This window comes from Amaranthus tricolor, chromosome 16, assembly GCF_026212465.1.
Source record: "Amaranthus tricolor cultivar Red isolate AtriRed21 chromosome 16, ASM2621246v1, whole genome shotgun sequence".
Classification (NCBI taxonomy): Eukaryota; Viridiplantae; Streptophyta; class Magnoliopsida; order Caryophyllales; family Amaranthaceae; genus Amaranthus; species Amaranthus tricolor.
This window is the reverse complement of record NC_080062.1, coordinates 1,107,501-1,125,926: the sequence shown is the minus strand read 5'-3', so window position 1 is coordinate 1,125,926 and position 18,426 is coordinate 1,107,501. Positions and strand designations below refer to the sequence as shown.

At 32.0% G+C, this 18,426-nt stretch overlaps 1 protein-coding gene and 1 pseudogene across 1 annotated transcript; both read right to left on the bottom strand.

Annotated features, from left to right (window-relative positions):
• Positions 1 to 1,852: 1,852 nt before the first annotated feature.
• Positions 1,853 to 12,295, bottom strand: LOC130802225 (PR5-like receptor kinase; annotated as a pseudogene).
• Positions 12,296 to 16,611: 4,316 nt separating this feature from the next.
• Positions 16,612 to 18,224, bottom strand: LOC130803297 (probable receptor-like protein kinase At5g38990). The gene has a single exon (XM_057667497.1). The coding sequence runs from the start codon at positions 18,001 to 18,003 to the stop codon at positions 16,612 to 16,614; it is 1,392 nt and encodes a 463-aa protein (XP_057523480.1). The 5' UTR covers positions 18,004 to 18,224.
• Between the last annotated feature and the right edge of the window lie 202 nt (positions 18,225 to 18,426).

The following is an 18,426-nucleotide window of genomic DNA, read 5'->3' as shown; positions in this document are numbered from 1 at the left end:
ATATTTTGTTCCGAGCTTCTCAAATCTTAAGGTCGACCTGACAGAAAAGCTCACTATAATGGCTAACTTGTCTAACTAGAACATCAAATTGAGGATATAAAGAGTCCCCCTAATGATATTGTAATAATTTGCCAAAATCGATACGATGTTAAGAACTTTGATGAACGATAATAATTTCAATGAACTAACAAATGTTTGATAATGTAAAACTTGCAAAATTGACACAATGATTTAAGGAGGTTCAACCAATAATGGCTACATCCTCTGTGGTGTGTAGTTGATTGTTTATATTATTTCAACAGTGTAAAACACTCTTACAAACGAAGTATTACAATTGAGTAAGAGATAAAACAAAGGCTATGTGTTTAGCTTTGGGGTTGTGTTTGATGTGAGTAAGAAAACTCTATTTATCTGAGAGATCACACTAAATAACATTAAGTACATTAAAGCTATGAATAAATGATAATGAAAAACTGCCCCAAGTACTTGAAGAGGCAAAAACAGCATCCTAGGAGCATCAGAGACATCGCTCGACCAAAACAGGGGCTCGCTTGATCGAGCGGCTTGGATAAGCGGGCTACAGGAAGTTTCTTGTTACATTCTATCTGCTCGCTCGACCCACCTTAGAGCTTGCTCGGTCGAGCGAGCTGATCGAGTGGAAATTCAGAGAGCTTTGAACAGTTTTGCTCGACTTTACATTGTAGAGCATCTTGAATTAAACCTTAGCACTTCTTCACTAAGTCCCATAACTCCCATGATTAACTCACATTTCATTACCTCATTAATCCATACTTTAATCATCATCATAAACCACAAACATTAAGACTACACTTAATACATCCATTCATGACATTCCTAGGATTCCATCCCATAAGTCACCACATGAATGCACACATAAATGTACACTCAAGTCACACCATTCATAACAGATATTTCATCCAGAGTCGTAGAATTTTGGTGTGATCACAAAAGAGAAGCTAGAGATGGAATCGGAGGAATCAGTAGCAGGTTCAGTGTTCCTTCGAGCATTTCTACAACTCGAGTCATATTTGGTCGGGTCAAGGGGTTGATTTGTATGCACCATAAACTCACTACAACCATCTTCCTTTTGAGTATTGATCCCTCGTTGTTTGTGGTATCGATTTGATCGATCTCTTCAACTTCCTCGAGTTGCTTGTAACACCCCGGCCCCTCAAACCGCTGGTGAATACTCATGGAGACTGTAGACTAACCCCACAAACCAACACAAGTCTTTCCAGCGCACTTTGGCCTCACTCGTGCGCACCCGGGAAAACTTTCCAGGAGGTCACCCATCCTAAGATTGCTCTCCACCAAGCACGCTTAACTGTGGAGTTCTTAGCAAAAGGGCTCCCTAGAAAAGAAGATGCACCTTGTTGATATGTGTAGTCTATCAATCTCTTTTCAAGCTAAATCTGGGGTATTACACTCACACCCACTTAAGAATACAACGTCGTTGATATGTGTAGTCTATCAATCTCTTTTCAAGCTAAATCTAGGGTATTACACTCACCCCCACTTAAGAATACAACGTCCTCGTTGGACCGTAACTTCAGGATCTTTTCCCCCGCTAGGTGCACTGAACACACAATCAGCCACGGTCGTAGGGTTGCTCTGATACCATTTGTAACACCCCGGCCCCTCAGACCGCTGGTGAATACTCATGGAGACTGTAGACTAACCCCACAAACCAACACAAGTCTTTCCAGCACAATTTGGCCTCACTCGTGCGCACCCGGAAAAAGTTTCCAGGAGGTCACCCATCCTAAGATTGCTTTCCACCAAGCACGCTTAACTGTGGAGTTCTTAGCAAATGGGCTCCCTAGAAAAGAAGATGCACCTTGTTGATATGTATAGTCTATCAATCCCTTTTCAAGCAAAATCTGGGGTATTACATATGTTCCACTTTCGCATTGACATTTTTTAGACACCTAACCATTTTCAGAACCAACATTCCATAACTATAAACATCTGATTTAAGAGAATCTCCGCCAAATCTCTTGAAGAAAACCTCAGGAGCATTGTACCCTGCAGTTCTTGTGGCTTCTGTCATTGATATTATGCTGTCCTTTTGTGGGCATATCTTAGCCAGGCCAAAATCAGATATCTTGGGGCAATAATTCTCGTCTAATAGAATGTTTTGGGGCTTAATGTCGAAGTGTAAAATACTCGTGTTGCACCTTTGGTGCAAGTATTCAAGCCCTCTTGCAATCCCAATTGCGATTTCAAACAAACTTTCCCATGAGAGTTGCTGATTGGTTTCGTCTTTTCCCCTATGTGTGAACTTTTCAAGAGATCCGCAAGGCATGTAGTCATATATAAGAGCGCATCTTGAACCCTCGTAACAAAAGCCTAGGAGTTTCACACTGTTTTTATGATTGGTGTTTCTGATACTTGCAACTTCATTGATGAATTCCACCATATCCATATCTCGATTTGATGATCTCTTAAGAATTTTCACTGCCACTTGATCCCCACAATGTAGTTTTTCTTTGTATACAATTCCATAGCCTCCTTCACCTAGCTTGATTTTGAAGGAGTTTGTAATTCTCTTTAAATTTGCATAAGTATGCCTCTTTGACCGAGGGATCCATGTTGTTTCAACAATGTCTCAATTTCTTTGCTTTTCTCGATCAGCAAGTTCATTCTTTTGTACAAGAGGATTAGTACAATTAACACGCATATACCTATTTTGATTCTTGAAAAGAAAAAATTCACACAGGAGCTAGCTTTACTGGTAAGGCCACAAGCTGAAAAAAATGAGTTTGGACAGTTCAAATAAAAATTGAAGTAAAAGCATAGGGGTACCTAGTTCATTAGCATGGGGTTTCACTTGTAATCTCATCTCTTAGAAAAAAAAAATGAAGAGTATATAAGTTTTGCTGGAATGAAACTCACAACCACACTAACAAATGTGGTAGCATGCCACTGCACTGTGTAAAGTTGTTTGATAGTTTTGCTTTTGTTTTGTTTGAAAAATTCATTCATAAAATGATATAATAATACTAATTTATTACCTCTGTTTTGAAATTGTGAAAACAAATCATATTTAGGTAGAAATTGATCATTTTAACGTCAAAGTTGATCACTTATAGGTCAAAATTAAAATTTTTTATTTTAATTGATCCATTTAAGGTTCATTTTAAGTTGAAATTGATAGATTTAAGGTTAAAATTATACCTTTAATGTCAAAATTGAATTTTTTTGTCTTTAATTTCTGTGAGACATGTCATTTTTTTTTCAATTTTTAGCTTTTGGGACGGCCCATATTGACGGTTTCAATATGAGACCGTCGCATCCAAAATTTTTTTATGATAATTTGTAGTAATAGCTGAAATTATTCTTCAAGTTTATAAAGTTGCATATTCTCTTTCTCTTTTTTTTTTTATGTTGGGCGACTTATATGTAAATATTAATAGACACTTTAACATGCATAAATTCTGATATGATGTTAAATTTGGGTATGTATCCCAAGAGTTGTAAGGGAAAACAAAAACTTCTTAAATAGAGCAAAGATGGATAGGATATTATGAATTTACCAAGAATGATGAAGATGATCCTGAATTTGGTTAGACCGTGTTCACGTCCTATAATGTGCAACCAAGATTTTTGTGGTATAAACATATGGCCCAATCACTCTCATTGTCAAGTAGACTAACTCAGGCGCCTTAAATGATGGTGTTGTAACTGTGTAATTGATGTTTGTGGTATCGTTGTAGATCGATGAGAAGTAGTTGTGACTAGACCTGATCAAACAATGGGCGGGGCCGAGTGGAAAAAACAACCTATTAATGCGGGCCGGGCCGGACCGAAGTGCGGGCCGAAAAGTTTCTGCCCAAACCCGTAATATGCGGGCTTGCGGGCCTATATTTTATAGTATTTATACATAATTAAAAACACAAATTACAAAAAATTTAAATAAACAAATACAATTGTTACATATTATACACAATTTAAAACACAAAATACAAATAATTGAAATAAACAAATACAATTGTTACATATTATACATAATGTAAAACAAATTCAAAATGCAAATCATGAATAAACTCTTTTTCGGTCCGGGCCGGCCCGCGGGCCAAACAACAATCCCAAACCCTCCCCAAAAAAATTCGGGCCACTTATTTTCTGCCCAAACCCGCCCATCGGGCCATATTTTGGTACCCAAACCCTCACTTTTTTGGATCGGGCCGGGCCGCCCATGATCAGGTCTAGTTGTGACCATTACTCATCAAGTACAACAACACTAAAATAATATTAATCAAAATCAAAGTTACTAAGCATCTTTATTCACTGTACATTATTTCATCAAATATATGTAAATATTTATTAAATCTAATTAATAAGTTTTTATCAGAAAATAATCCAAAAGTGTAATTATTCACAAGGAAAAGGTGAAAGGTTGGATTATTAATGTCAATTTTTCCTATTTATATTAAGTCTAAGTCTAATTAATCCTTTTTTATCAATTTCTACCACATAACTAGAGTTGTGCAATGGACTGAGGGCTCTTTGGGGCCCAGATTTTAGTGTTAAATGGATTGAGCTTTAAATGAACCCTTTATTTAAATAAAAATAGAACAAGCTAATAATGGGCTATGAATTATACTTGCCAACAATCAACATATTGTACATTTCTTAAACAACTAATCTTGCGAGTGACCGTCTCAATATGAGATCAATAGTCCAATAGTCAAATAGTCCAATCAATTCAATTATATTTTTTTCCAATAGAGCAATAGTAATTAATCTATTTAAGTTTATAATTGATTTCTTTTATAAGTTATAACTGATTATTTAATTGCTCATTTTATATATAATTGATCACTTCAAGGTTTAAATTGATCACTTTAACATTGAAATTGAAGACTTTAAAAACATTAACTCATTTAGAGATATAAACTTGTAAGAAGAAATTAATCACTTTAATGTAAAAATTGATCACTTTTAATCAAAATTGATTTTTTTATTGATATCTTTTAAAAGTTGTAACTGATCATTTAAAGAATCACTTTATATATAATTGAGCTCTTTAAAGTATTACTTTAAGTTATAAACTACACGTAGAAATTGATCAGGTTAATGTCAAAATTGATCACGTTTAGTTCAAAATTCAATTTTTTTTATATTTTAATTGATTTATTTAAGATTTACTTTAAGTAGAAATTGATATTTTTAAGGTCAAAATTGAATTTTTATTCTTTAATTTTTAAAATTTAGATCACTTTTAGTTTTCAATTTTTAGCTTTTGGACCGGTATATATGAAAGGTCCCAATATGAGACCGTCTATCACAAGTTTTTGCGTTCCTTAAATAATCGTAATTAGTTGTTTTGATATTAGTTTAGGAACACATATTATGTAATTATTATATCCCTTGAATAAGGGATTTTTTTGTACTATATATATTTACCCTTTGTCATTAATGAGAATTATTAATCGTCTTCCACAAAACCTAATATATTATGATATATTATGATATATTATTATAAATTTATAATCATTAATTGTTTAAATATTATTGACAAAAGTAAGTAATTAAGTTATGATGCATTTTAATACTCAATCTGAATGCCTATATCAATGAAAATTTATAAGAATAAAATTATAAACAAGTCAAATCGGGTCGAGAGGCCCTCGCCCACGTTCATAAATTCCACCAATTATTTTACTTCAACCCAAATTTTGTAGAAATATTAAACTATTAACAATTCGAAATTATAGTTACGATCCGTTGGTTGTTGGTATCAAATAATAGTAATAAGAATTGAACTTATTACAATCTACCATGTTTTTAACACATTCAACTAATTAAGTTTTGTTAGTATGGAAGAGAATGACCCAAACGATTGTTTTAGAACTGGTTAAGAAATAATCAAAATACGTGCCATAATGCCAATTCGGATCCGAAAATTTGCTTTTCAGATAATGAAAATCATGATTTGATTTGTTCCGATTCGGATTAAAATGGATTTCTAGATTTCATATATCTGATTTATCGAATCGGATACTGAATATCCGATTTTATTTTATTTTATTTTTTGCCTTTTTAAAAAAATTTTGCGATTTTTTACACATTAACATTTAAACTCATTTTGCTTTCTTTCTTTAATGAAACTTATTATTTAATGTTTGAAAAAAATTCATTTTGAGAATATGGTTAGATTTTCAAAAGTCTAATTCTATTAACAATAAATTAATTATGTAACTTAGTTGTACTGGTGAATTATAAATATTAGTATACTCAATAATATAATCAAAGTTTTATATATATATATATATATATATATATATATATATATATATATATATATATATATATATATATATATATATATATATATATATATATATATATATATATGTATATATATATATGTATGTATATATATATATGTATGTATATATATATATATATGTATATATATATATATATATATGTATATATATATATATATATATATATATATATATATATATGTATATATATATATATATATATATATATATATATATATACATATATATATATATATATACATATATATATATATATACATATATATATATATATATATACATAGATATATATATATACATATATATATATATATATATATATATATATATATATATATATATATATATATATATATATATATATATATATATATATATTAAATGTATAAATTAAAAAATAAAATAAAAAAAATTTGAAAATCAGATATCCTTTTAGTAAATACTCCGATTCGGATCCGGAATATCTACCTTGGCAGTGTTGGTGGTGGTCGTATATAGCGGTGTGAGGATGAACTCTAGATCGGTCTGCCATTCGTCAAAACTGCCATCATCGGTGGGCTGAGTGGAATGTTTTGGTAGGCCAAAGTTAATGAATTAACATTTATGGTGATAAAATTAAATGTTTAGATAGCTGAAATCCTACCCGTCTCTAAAGACCTGACTAAGGATAGGGGTAATTGGAAGCGCCTTATTTATGTCTTAGACTGCTGAAATCCTCTCGCTTACTTGTTGGTGTTATGTTTTTTGCTTATTCCTTTTACATTTTATTTTTATACTCGTTTTTTACCTAGTTATTTTTATTTTATTTATTTCCTTTTTTATGTTTAAGGTCCAAGCTTGTATAGTAATATGTAAGCTGACGGATTCAATTTCAATCATTCCTTCTCGTTACAGGAACCTATCATTCTAAGGAACAATCTAGAGTCGGAAGATTCTTTGGCCGCATTCTCCTTTTTGGGTATGAGTTGCCGTCTTCCTTCCCTCCCAAAATCCTGATCATAGTTTTCTATGAGCAGGATACACTGAATACGATGATAATGATAAAATGGTCATCGACTATTTTGTTTGTATACAAACTGTGAACTGAGCTAGAAGAATAAAATTGCAAAAATACCGACCAAAAATCAACTCAAAATGGTATGTTCAAGTCTTAATATCTATGAATACCTTTTATAAAAAAGGAAAAATTATGTAGAATAATTCAATTTTTGTATAATTTTTCTAGAATAATATTAAATTGATTAATACATGAAAAAAAATACATGAAGAATATCAAAAGTATGAGCTGTATTTTCTTTTGCCTTTTACATTTTATTCTTATACTCGTTTTTTACCTAGTTATTTTTATATTTATTTCCTATTTTATATTTAAGGTCCAAGCTTGTATAGTTATATGTAAGCTGACGGATTCAATTTCATATACTCCTTCTCGTTAAAGGAACCTATCAATTCAAGGAACAATCTAGACCCGGGAGATTCTTTGGCCGCATCCTTCTTTATGGGTATGGGTTGCCGTCTTCCTTCCCTCCCCAAATCCTGATCATAGTTTTCTATGAGCGGGATACACTAGATATGATGATGATGATGATGATGGTCATCGACTATTTTGTTTGTATACAAACTGTGACTGAGCTGGAAAAATCAAATTGCAAAAAAACTGAACCGACCAAAAATCAGCTCAAAATGGTATGTTCAAGTCTTAACATCTATGAATACCTTTTATAAAAAAGGAAAAATTATAGAATAATTCAATTTTTGTATAATTTTTCTAGAATAATATTACTATGTCATATTGATTAATACATGAAAAAAAAATACATGAACAATATCAAAAGCATGAGCTGTATTTTCTTAGAACATACATATACCTCACATTTTATGATTACACCCTTCAAAATTAAGGTTTTAGACTTTGGTGAGCGATGGCGATTGAAGAAGAAAGAAGAATGAGACTGTGATAATGGTTGCAATTGGTGGTGAAGGCGAAGCCCTCTAGCCTTGGCACGCGCTTGGTGGAAGCACTCTTAGTGATGACGGAGGTGGGTGAAGGTTCTCAATGATGATGGCTTGTGTGTTGCAAAAAATTTGTAAAATCGTAGGGAAATCAGTAAAATGATGGATTATTTTAAGTAGTTTTTCTTATAAAAATTTAAATTATAAGAAATACTCCCTTCATTTATCAAATAACTTTTATTTGTCATTTTTAGATGTTTTATTTGTAGTTTTCATAATGAATCTTTCTATTTGTATTATAAATTTGGACATTTTCAAATAATCCTCATTTTAATATTTTAATAATGCCTATGGTCCCCACATATTTTCCATTAATTTAATTTTAACATATTTATATTATTTATGGTCCCCACATATTTTTAACTAATTTTATTAAAACATCTTTTTGTTAGTTGTGGACTCCATATTTTTACACTAAAACTAAAGATTTTATTTTTCTTAATTCACGTGAACATTACTTGTGAGAACTTTATTAAGGAATGGAAGGAGTATATGTTAAAATCACATGTATCGTGACAAATGTAATAGGATCACACATTGATACTCCATATTTTAACTTTTTTATATCCATTAAAAATCATGAGTAGCATTTTTATCTCTTTATACATGGAACATTTGAAATGTATCCAACAATATAAAATAGAGAGAGTAATTTACAAATAATTATAGTAGTACTATTATTATTTTGTGGAGGTCGCGTCAGGGGAAAGGAGGTGAGGAAGGCTGCACAAGGCGCTGTTTATGGGAGGCCGATTGGTGGTGGTGGAGTGGAGGGAAGGGTTTGATGGTGGTTGAGAATAGAGGGGGATAAGGGCTGCGCAAAGGATGGGGAGCTGGATTTGGTGGTGGGTTTTGACGAAGATGGTGGAGGCTGGAAATGGGTGGGGAATGGGAGTGGCAGTGAGCAGGGAACGATGATAGTTGTGGCATGTGGGGGATGGGGGCTGGAGGTTGGGCTAGAGATAGGGAAGGGGTACGGTGAGGATTAGGAATTCATGTTTTTTACTTACTTTTTTTTTTTTTTTTTTTTTTTTTTTTTTCCTTTTTTTGTACTTTTTATTTTATTTTTTGTATATTTTTTTTTGAGCAACTTAACCTACAATTGTAGGTTAATAATAGGTTAAAGATGCTCTAGGGAAATTCATATTAAAGTTGGTATTATTTAGGGTTAATCGAAAGTTCGTATTATTGCAGGAAAATCAGTAAAAGTTCGTATTATTCACGGTTATTTTTTCTTAATATTATTATTAACATTAATAATATGTTGATGCTAATTACAATAATACTTCCTCCGTTCTGAAATACTAGTTACCGTTTTTGACACTATTCATCATTCAAGTTTATTTTATATATTGCGGCTAATTTGTAAAAATAAATATTGTCAAGTGAGATCTTGTTTGAATCGTCTAATCGCATAGTTTCATAATATTAATTTATTTTATATTTTTTAGATGTGTATACTTCAATATATAAATGATCAAAATAACACATTAAATTGTAAAAAAAGTCAAATATAGCAAGTATTGTGCAACAGAGAAAGTACTATATACTAAAACCAATGTGTCATAGCAGGACAATCATAGAAAGTCATCAACAAACAAACATAAACACAAACACGTACACGTCAGTAACTAGCATCAAATATAATAAGGCCAACTACTAGATAGCATTATATCATAAAACAACATAAGATGATTTCATAAAACGCAAGCACAGATAGTAACCGTTTATCGGCCACTTATACTTCTTAATTTCTTTACGTGCTTTCTAACCCGAACCATGTGCTCTTGGGTAGAATGCAGGTCTTCACGCTCCTCTTTTCAAACATAAACTCTTGCAAAACACGCATAGTTCAACTCGACCAAGGCATTAACAGAATACCTAACACATGACCTTATAGAGCTTGTCTATCTTAAGGTAAGTGTGATCATAGTCCGTAATACCCTTGGTGTAACTTAACTTAGACACACTTCTCACTAGCATAAACAATTCTATCAATAAGTAGATGTTCTATCAATGAGTAAATATTCTATCAACGCGTAAGCTTTCTACCAAAGAATGAACCTTCTATCATTAAATAACTTTCGATCAATGAATAATCTTTCTATCACTGAATAGTTTTCTATCAGTGGATCTTTTCTCTACTTCCTGGCATAGTGACACGGCCAAGGGCGTTATCGGCCAACCGGTGCCCATGGCAAAGTATGAGCTCATGCCCCCACCAGCTGACCCTCTCGGTATTGGGGTTTGCAAGGCCCGCATGGTATCACCTCGGTCAAGGGGCGGTATCGGCCATCCGGCGCTCAGTGACCCAAGCATGCTCATACCCCCCTTATGGTGGTCCCGTCGAACCTCACCTAGGGGACTATTAAAACAACCGGACATAATCCAGTTGAGTCACGCCAGCTAATCATAATCTAGTACCTTATCAGATGGGAATAACTTCCACTCTCAACTATTAATGAGCGCCCTGGGATAGCAGCGCGCCAAAACCCACTGAGCCACTCATTAGAATATGAAATTCACCTATAACGGAGTCATTCTAACTCCAATTAAGGCATAATCTAATTTTTAAATAAATAAGGGGGTGGTACCCGCATTCTATTAACACTTTCATTCTCTAACTATTCTAAGCGCAAGGATTTCATAGTCGATAGCTCTTCATATAAAGTGTACTCACTAGTACTTCATAGTTTCAATACAATGCATACTATCAAAATAAACAATAATGTCTTAAAGAAAATTGCATATAAGGGTTATTACTGCATGTACTTACCTGTAAGCGTCACTGCACGATCAAAAGTCACAAAATCACCCAACTAAGGCTCTACTTTCCTCTTACGAAATGGGAACCTATATAAGTTGTGAGTAGAACTAATAAGTTCCCTTAACTACTTTGCCATACCAAACTAAATACCAAAGTAACTGCTATCACCCATTCAATCATGAGTTTCCGATTACTCTAGTACGCACACAACTCATTCAATACAAGCCGAAATCATTAACTCAACGCAACATAAGTCTTTCCATCAATTTAAAGTAGAAGTATGTGTGAATCGTTTCTTTTCACTAACTAATTTCGAGCATATCGACTCGCGTTACCCAAAAAAATAACTAAATCACAACTAAATCTTACAATTTCAATATAATATTAATAACGATGGGGCAAATCTTAGAGTTATCGTATCGGGATATCATTTGTTTCATTCTCCAAAGCTATTAACAACTATAGTCAAAACAACACGACAAATAACTTTAGCAACCATCGACGATAAGTTGACATTATGTTCATAGCCTTACTAATGATTTCAATAACAACCTTATAAGGGTACTTGTAATTCGCAACAATCAACCCACAACAATTGCAACTATTATTTCCAATTTAACAACCAAAATCACTTCCATAATCAGCTACAATCATCACCATTACTTATTATCACAACAACAATCAATCGACTAAGTTTCAAAACAACTTTTAAGGTTATTTAATCAATCATCGCACCACCCAAAATATAGAATAAAACACACATCATTAGTGATTTCATTTCTAAATTCAAACCCTAGTCATTTCGTGTTCAAAGATAACATATTTAATTAGTACCCATCCAAAGATTCAAAGAAACTAATACAAAACCAACACATCACCCATAATTTCAAATCACACTTCAAACCCTAAATCATAAACATGTTCAATTCATCAATCAAATTCTTACCCCCAAAAAGATTCAATGAAATTAACACAAAATCAACATCAAACTCAATACACTTAATAAAACTCCAATTAAAACTAGAAAATTAATTAGAGAAAATAGAAGAGGTGGCTTACAATGTTAAAACTAGCAAACATGGTGAAGAGGGTAACTGTAGTGGTGGATGGAGTCACAGCTCAAGGCTACTGTTGTCACAGCCACTAATTGCTGGCCGCAGGGAGTGGAGCGGTTGCTGGTGGTGGAAGGGTGGACGGCTGTTCACTATGGTGTGGCTGCCGGTTGGGAAAAACGCAGCGTAGCTGCTGTGGTGAGGGTCGAGATCAAGGGCCAGGAATTGGGGAATCTTGCAGGAGGTGCCGTGCAACTGGCCGGCAGTCACAAGGGACGACACAGTAGAGGGAGAAGGAAAGAGAGGAGGGAAAGAAGGAAGGAAGAAAGAAAGGGAAGGGAGGCGTGATTCTTTGTGAGTGAGGGAAGGAGTACTCACAACCCTAACCCATCCTTTTATATTATTTATACACTTATTTATTTATTTATTTATTTACCTAGGTTCATTTTCTTGCGAGGCGCAACTAAAAAAAATCACCTTCGTGTGCTCACACATTTTAAATAAAATAATTATTTTGATTCGAATCTCTTTATTTAGAAATCGTAATTGTATTTTTAATATAAATATATGTTAATATTTAAATTCGTATATGAAAGGAATTTATTAAAACTACTTCAAAATTAATTTATTATAATTATAAAATACCCAAAAGTCATTAAAATATTAATTAATGACGTTAGAAAATCTCGAAATGTTACAGTTAACAATATAATAATTTGAATACTAATGATCCTAATGACATACGGTAGGGTTTATGCCATTCTACCTCAGCCAAACTTTAATTGTTCGATTCTTCTCTCACCAATTGATAAGCAACCTTTTGGAGAATTTAGCTTTTGCAATAACACTTAGATTACATCTAGTGTTTGCAATAACATTAACCATTAAAAAAGGTGTTGAAGCTAAATTTTTAACTTTAAAAACATGTTTGCATCTGTGTGAATATTTAAGAAGAAAAGAAAAGATGGTAATATATTTTACCCTCAAAATGAAAGGATTAATTTTTCAATTTGTCTTTCTCTATCCATCACTTTATAACCATTTATTACCATTGAAGACAATTATATAATTTTTTATTTTATGCTCTAATAATACTCTCTTTTAGTTTAATATTTATTCCCCCATAGATATTTACATTGTATAAAAACCTAGTCTTGTAAATACAAAGTTATGCACATAGGCCAAATCAAGGATTGGTTTGGGGTATATTATATGACTCCTAACTGTATATGTTTACATTAAAAATTAAAAATTAAAAATTACCCCTTGTATTTTTATTTTTAATATATTAACAAAAAACTTTCAAGTTGGATCTTGATTAGTCTTAATGTAAATTTTATTAATATCAATTTTTTATAATTTTTATTATCCATAATTTTAGACATTATGAATTAAAACAATACATTGAATAGTGTGTATAATCAAATAGGCACTCAAAAGAGATGGAGGAAGTATGTTTTTTTCTTATTAGCCTTTAAGTAAACTTAAGTCATTTTTTATAACTGATTATTATAAGGTGTACAAAGCTCATCTGTATATATACGTGGATCCAACTCAATTGTCATTTTTTTTACTCCTTCCTATTCTTATCAGATGATTTTTTTTTTTTTTCATACTATTCACCAATTATTCTAGTTTATATTTTATTCTCGCACAAATTATTGTGTGACACAGTCTTATTGTGAGAAGTTCTTCAATCATGAGTTGAATAACTCAATTTACAATTTTTAATAAATAAGCTTATTGTTTTGAGATCGTTTCACCGAGAGCCGGTCTTTCACAAGAGTAGCTATTATTCTCAATATGTTAATAAGTGTATGTGATTTTGTTTGATTTATATTTTATTATCATTAACTTTTTATAATTTTTAACAAACACTTTTCGACACATTAAAAATTAAAATGATGTATAAAAAATGGGAAAAACCATATCAGGTATTATTATATTAGAATAAAAAAGATTATAATACTTCAAACAATTCAAAACTAATAGATTTTTATTTAAATAAATTAGTTCATAGCCTAGGCAGGTCCAACCTTGGACTCCTTATTTTCCATCTTCCAATAAAAAACAAAAGTTATGATCAATCAATTTATCAAAATGGTTTTTACCTGGAATACACGGACACTTCCCTGAACTGGCGTGTCCAGTGTCGGGCACGGACACGCGACGGACACGCGAAAATCCGTGTCCGACACGCCAAATGAAGTGTCCAATATTTTAATATTTTTCGGACACGCGTTCACGACAAGGACACGGCAGGGACACGGCAAGGACACGAAAGGGACACGGCAAGGGACACGGCAAGCAGTCAAGGACACGTTTTTTTTAAAAAAACTATTTTCCTTTCTTTTCTTCTCCGTTACTTCCCATGTTTCTGATAGATATGGTCTTGATATTGATGAATTATTACCACATTTATTATCATTATTTTCAATTTTATCATCATTTTTTCCTAAATTTTGCAACCCAAGAATGATTGAAATCAACCTTGAATCTCTATCTTCTTCAGAAAAAACAAAACCCAAATCCATAAACCCTTTAAGTTCTTCAAATTCAAAGTCAGATAAACTCTTACTTAATCCCTTCTTTTTTCTTCTTGATCTGTTGGTAATTTCTGGGTTTATTCCCTTTAATGGAGAAGAAATTAATTTTAATTTTATTTTTTCTGGGTTTTTTTCCTTTTCTGATTTTGAATAATCTTCAAAATCTTCTGATATTTTCCTAGAAAAAATGGTTTGCAGTTTTGATGTTAGAAGAACAAAATTTGGAGAAGAATAAGAATCACTTAATATTTTGTGGGGAATTTGAGGTAATTTTTTCTAGAAAAGGAATTTAAGTATGAATTGTTGGCTAAGCTGGGATTTCTAAATTTGATATGGGTATTTCTGGAAATTTTTTAGATTTGAATAGTTTTGTCTGGAATAAATTAATAAAGATTGTAAAATTATCTTTAATTTGATATATTTATTATATTACCATTTTCGTGTCCCCGTGTCCGCCATTTTTAAGTTGGCGTTTTCCCGTGTCCGTGTCCGTGTCCGTTTTAGTGCAACCTAGGTTTTTAGCATAGAAGAAAATTCAACAACTTTATGATATTTGTTCTTATTTTACTTGAGGGCCCCAATAAATTATAATCTAAAATAAAGAAAAAGTTGCCCAACTTTAAGGGTTAATCTAAAATTCCATCTATCACTCTCAAGTCTCTCAAGTCTCATTTTGCCACTCACCAAGTGACTTGGTCCAATTTGTCTACTTAGTATACAAGTCTCTCCCAAAAGTATTCTTACTTTTATCGCTACATTTTCTTTTATTCTTAGTAATTTTTGTTTTTAGATTTTAATGTAAATATAAAAGTTAAATAACTTTAATTGTAAATTTTTAAAAGTTATAATAAATAATATTTAAAAGATATAAATCAAGACGAATTTATCAATATTTACATATGAATATGGTTTTTTATAAAAATTAATGAGAATTATTAATTAAAATTTGACATAAAATTTTATAATTTCATTTGAGAAGAGTAAAAAAGAATTTTGTTATGTACGTATGTGGCAAAGAAGAAAAAAACTAGACTTTTATAGATTGCTAATCTTGCTCTCTTCTCTCTCTTTTTTTCTCTCAAAAAATTCTAACCTTTATTGTAAATTTTAGACTACTATCAACCTTATAATGATCATAATTGAGGGAAGACTTTAGTATTGGATCTCCTTTATAATGATCATGACTTTTTTTATATACTCCCTCATATTCAGCCTACTTGTCTCATTTACCTTTTTTACACTTGTCAAGGTAATATTTTAACCTTTAATATCTTTAACTGCGCATAATTAAAAATTATGAAAAAGTTGATATTAATAATCATTGTATCGAGACGAATGAAATAAAATCCCGCATGACTATATTTTAAGTTATAGATTAAGATTAGAATACAAATTAAGAGTGATTAGTGAATAGTAACCAAAAAGTAATTAGGACAATTAGGAAGACTAGGAGGGAGTAAAATTTTGTTTGATTAAATTGTTATGTATTTGATCGATTGTTACTCTGTTGTAGATGTCGTATGATATTTTTATCAATAAATTATTAGATTTTCATAAAAATAAAACTAAAAAATGAAATGGACTAACACGGCACTTATGCATCTTATATTTTTATGATATAATTATTCATATTAAAAACACAACCGTACCTTGAAATATTCAAAATATAATACTAGTTACAAATTAATAGTTTTATTTATTATCCTCAAAAAAAAAATTTACAAAAAAAATATATTATCTTATTTCTTTTAGATACTCTTGTAAGAGAAATAAAAATCTTATATTCTCATGCCGTATAAAACACATTTTATAGAGAAATCGTCTCATACAACAATTTGTACGAGTCATCTGGATTTTGGGTCGATAATCTCAGAAAAAATCGAACCAGACTTCATATCAATTATGGGTGATTCCGATTAATTAAATGTAGTAGTTCTACTACCCAAGAACTTTTTTGTGTCCATATCAACCATCTTAGTATCAGAAAAATCATCATTTAATGTGGTCGATTCATCATCAATATACATTGAACCTAATGCATTTGCCCCATCATGTTTAAAACTTATCGTAGAATCTGAAATTTCTCCTTGAGGATCATCACTTAAATTGTTTTGCGTAATTTTCTCCGCCGTTTCTTGTAGTTGTAAGGCAAATTCAATGCCCCAAACTACGTCCCCCATCGAAGGACAATCACTTCCATGTTCTCGTATACACATTTCTGCCACATCTTGAAATTTTCTTAGACATTCGGGTGTAATTTGCCATGTTAGATTTGGATTGACAATTGTGTGGAGGGTTTTATTTTTGTAGTTATAACGAGCCCACACGGCTAAGTTCACTTGTTGCTTGGGTAGATTAGGGTTCATCGCAAATCGAGCACATAAAACCTCGAACAACAAAACTCCGAAGGAGTATACATCTGATTTCTCTGTCAATTGTTGACGTCGATAGTACTCTGGATCTAAATATCCAACACTACCTTTAACAGCGTTGCTAACATGGGTAGGACCCATATCACCGGGAGTGGGTCCTACCTTTGAAAGGCCAAAGTCTGAGACTTTGGCCGTCCACTTATCATCAAGAAGAATATTCGTAGACTTGACATCTCGATGAATAATCAATTGTTTAGCACCCGCGTGAAGATAGTGCAAACCACGAGCTGATCCAAGACAAATCATAAGTCGTTGCTTCCACGACAATGGTGTTTGGTTCTCGCTTCTCTCGGGATTCTTGTACAACAAGTGATCTTGAAGAGTGCCACGTGGCATATACTCGTAAACTATGATCATTTCACCGTGTTCGTCACAATATCCGATTAAAAACACCAAATGTACGTGACGTAGTCTCGATAGCATCTCGATTTCTGTTTCAAACTCGCGAGCGCCTTGCTTCGATGTTGTCGTAAGACGTTTTATGGCCACAATAGTGGCTCCATCATCTATTGAACCCTTGTAAACTTTACCGAACCCACCGGTTCCTATGATCAAATCGTTCGTAGAAACCCTAACTTGCGCAAATGAGAAACATCGACAAAGATCGGACGGCAGAGAAGAAATCACACTAGCGGTAGTTGCATTAGATCTAGAATCATCCAACGGCGAAATCCACTTAAGCTTGCTAGTATCATCTTTGCTCATTGTTTTCATGAATTTTTGTTTCTCCTTTTTTCTTCGGAAAATGATTATGAAATATATTGATGATATGAGTGCGACTACTAGAATAGCACCAAGGATTCCTCCGATAATCGGTATTAAATGATGAGAACTACTCGACGATCGATTATTACCATGTAAAGGTGTTAAATTCATAGGGATATTAGGACTTGGTGCGGCAAAAGAACCATTTGAAGAGTTCAACTTGAAAATCTCCAATCCATTGAGCAAGAGATCCTCATATTTAGAAAAACAAGACAAAAGTTTCAACTTCAATGCAAATTTGAAAAAGTCATTAAATAAAGTAATTTAAGAAGGAAAATATTCTTGCTATCAAACAAATAATTACTCTATATGCTCTTTTGAAATTGCAATAATGAATCATATATAATACAAAGACTAAGAAATTGTAAAGTCATTTATATTACACAAATCTGGATTAAATTTAAAGTAAGGAAAAAATTGTATATGACAAAATTTTCCGTGGTGGGACCAGTTCCATAAAATAAAATGTGGGAAAGAAAAATAAACAAACTAAAAAAATAAATTTTTTAATTTTAAAAAAAATAGAAAAATGGG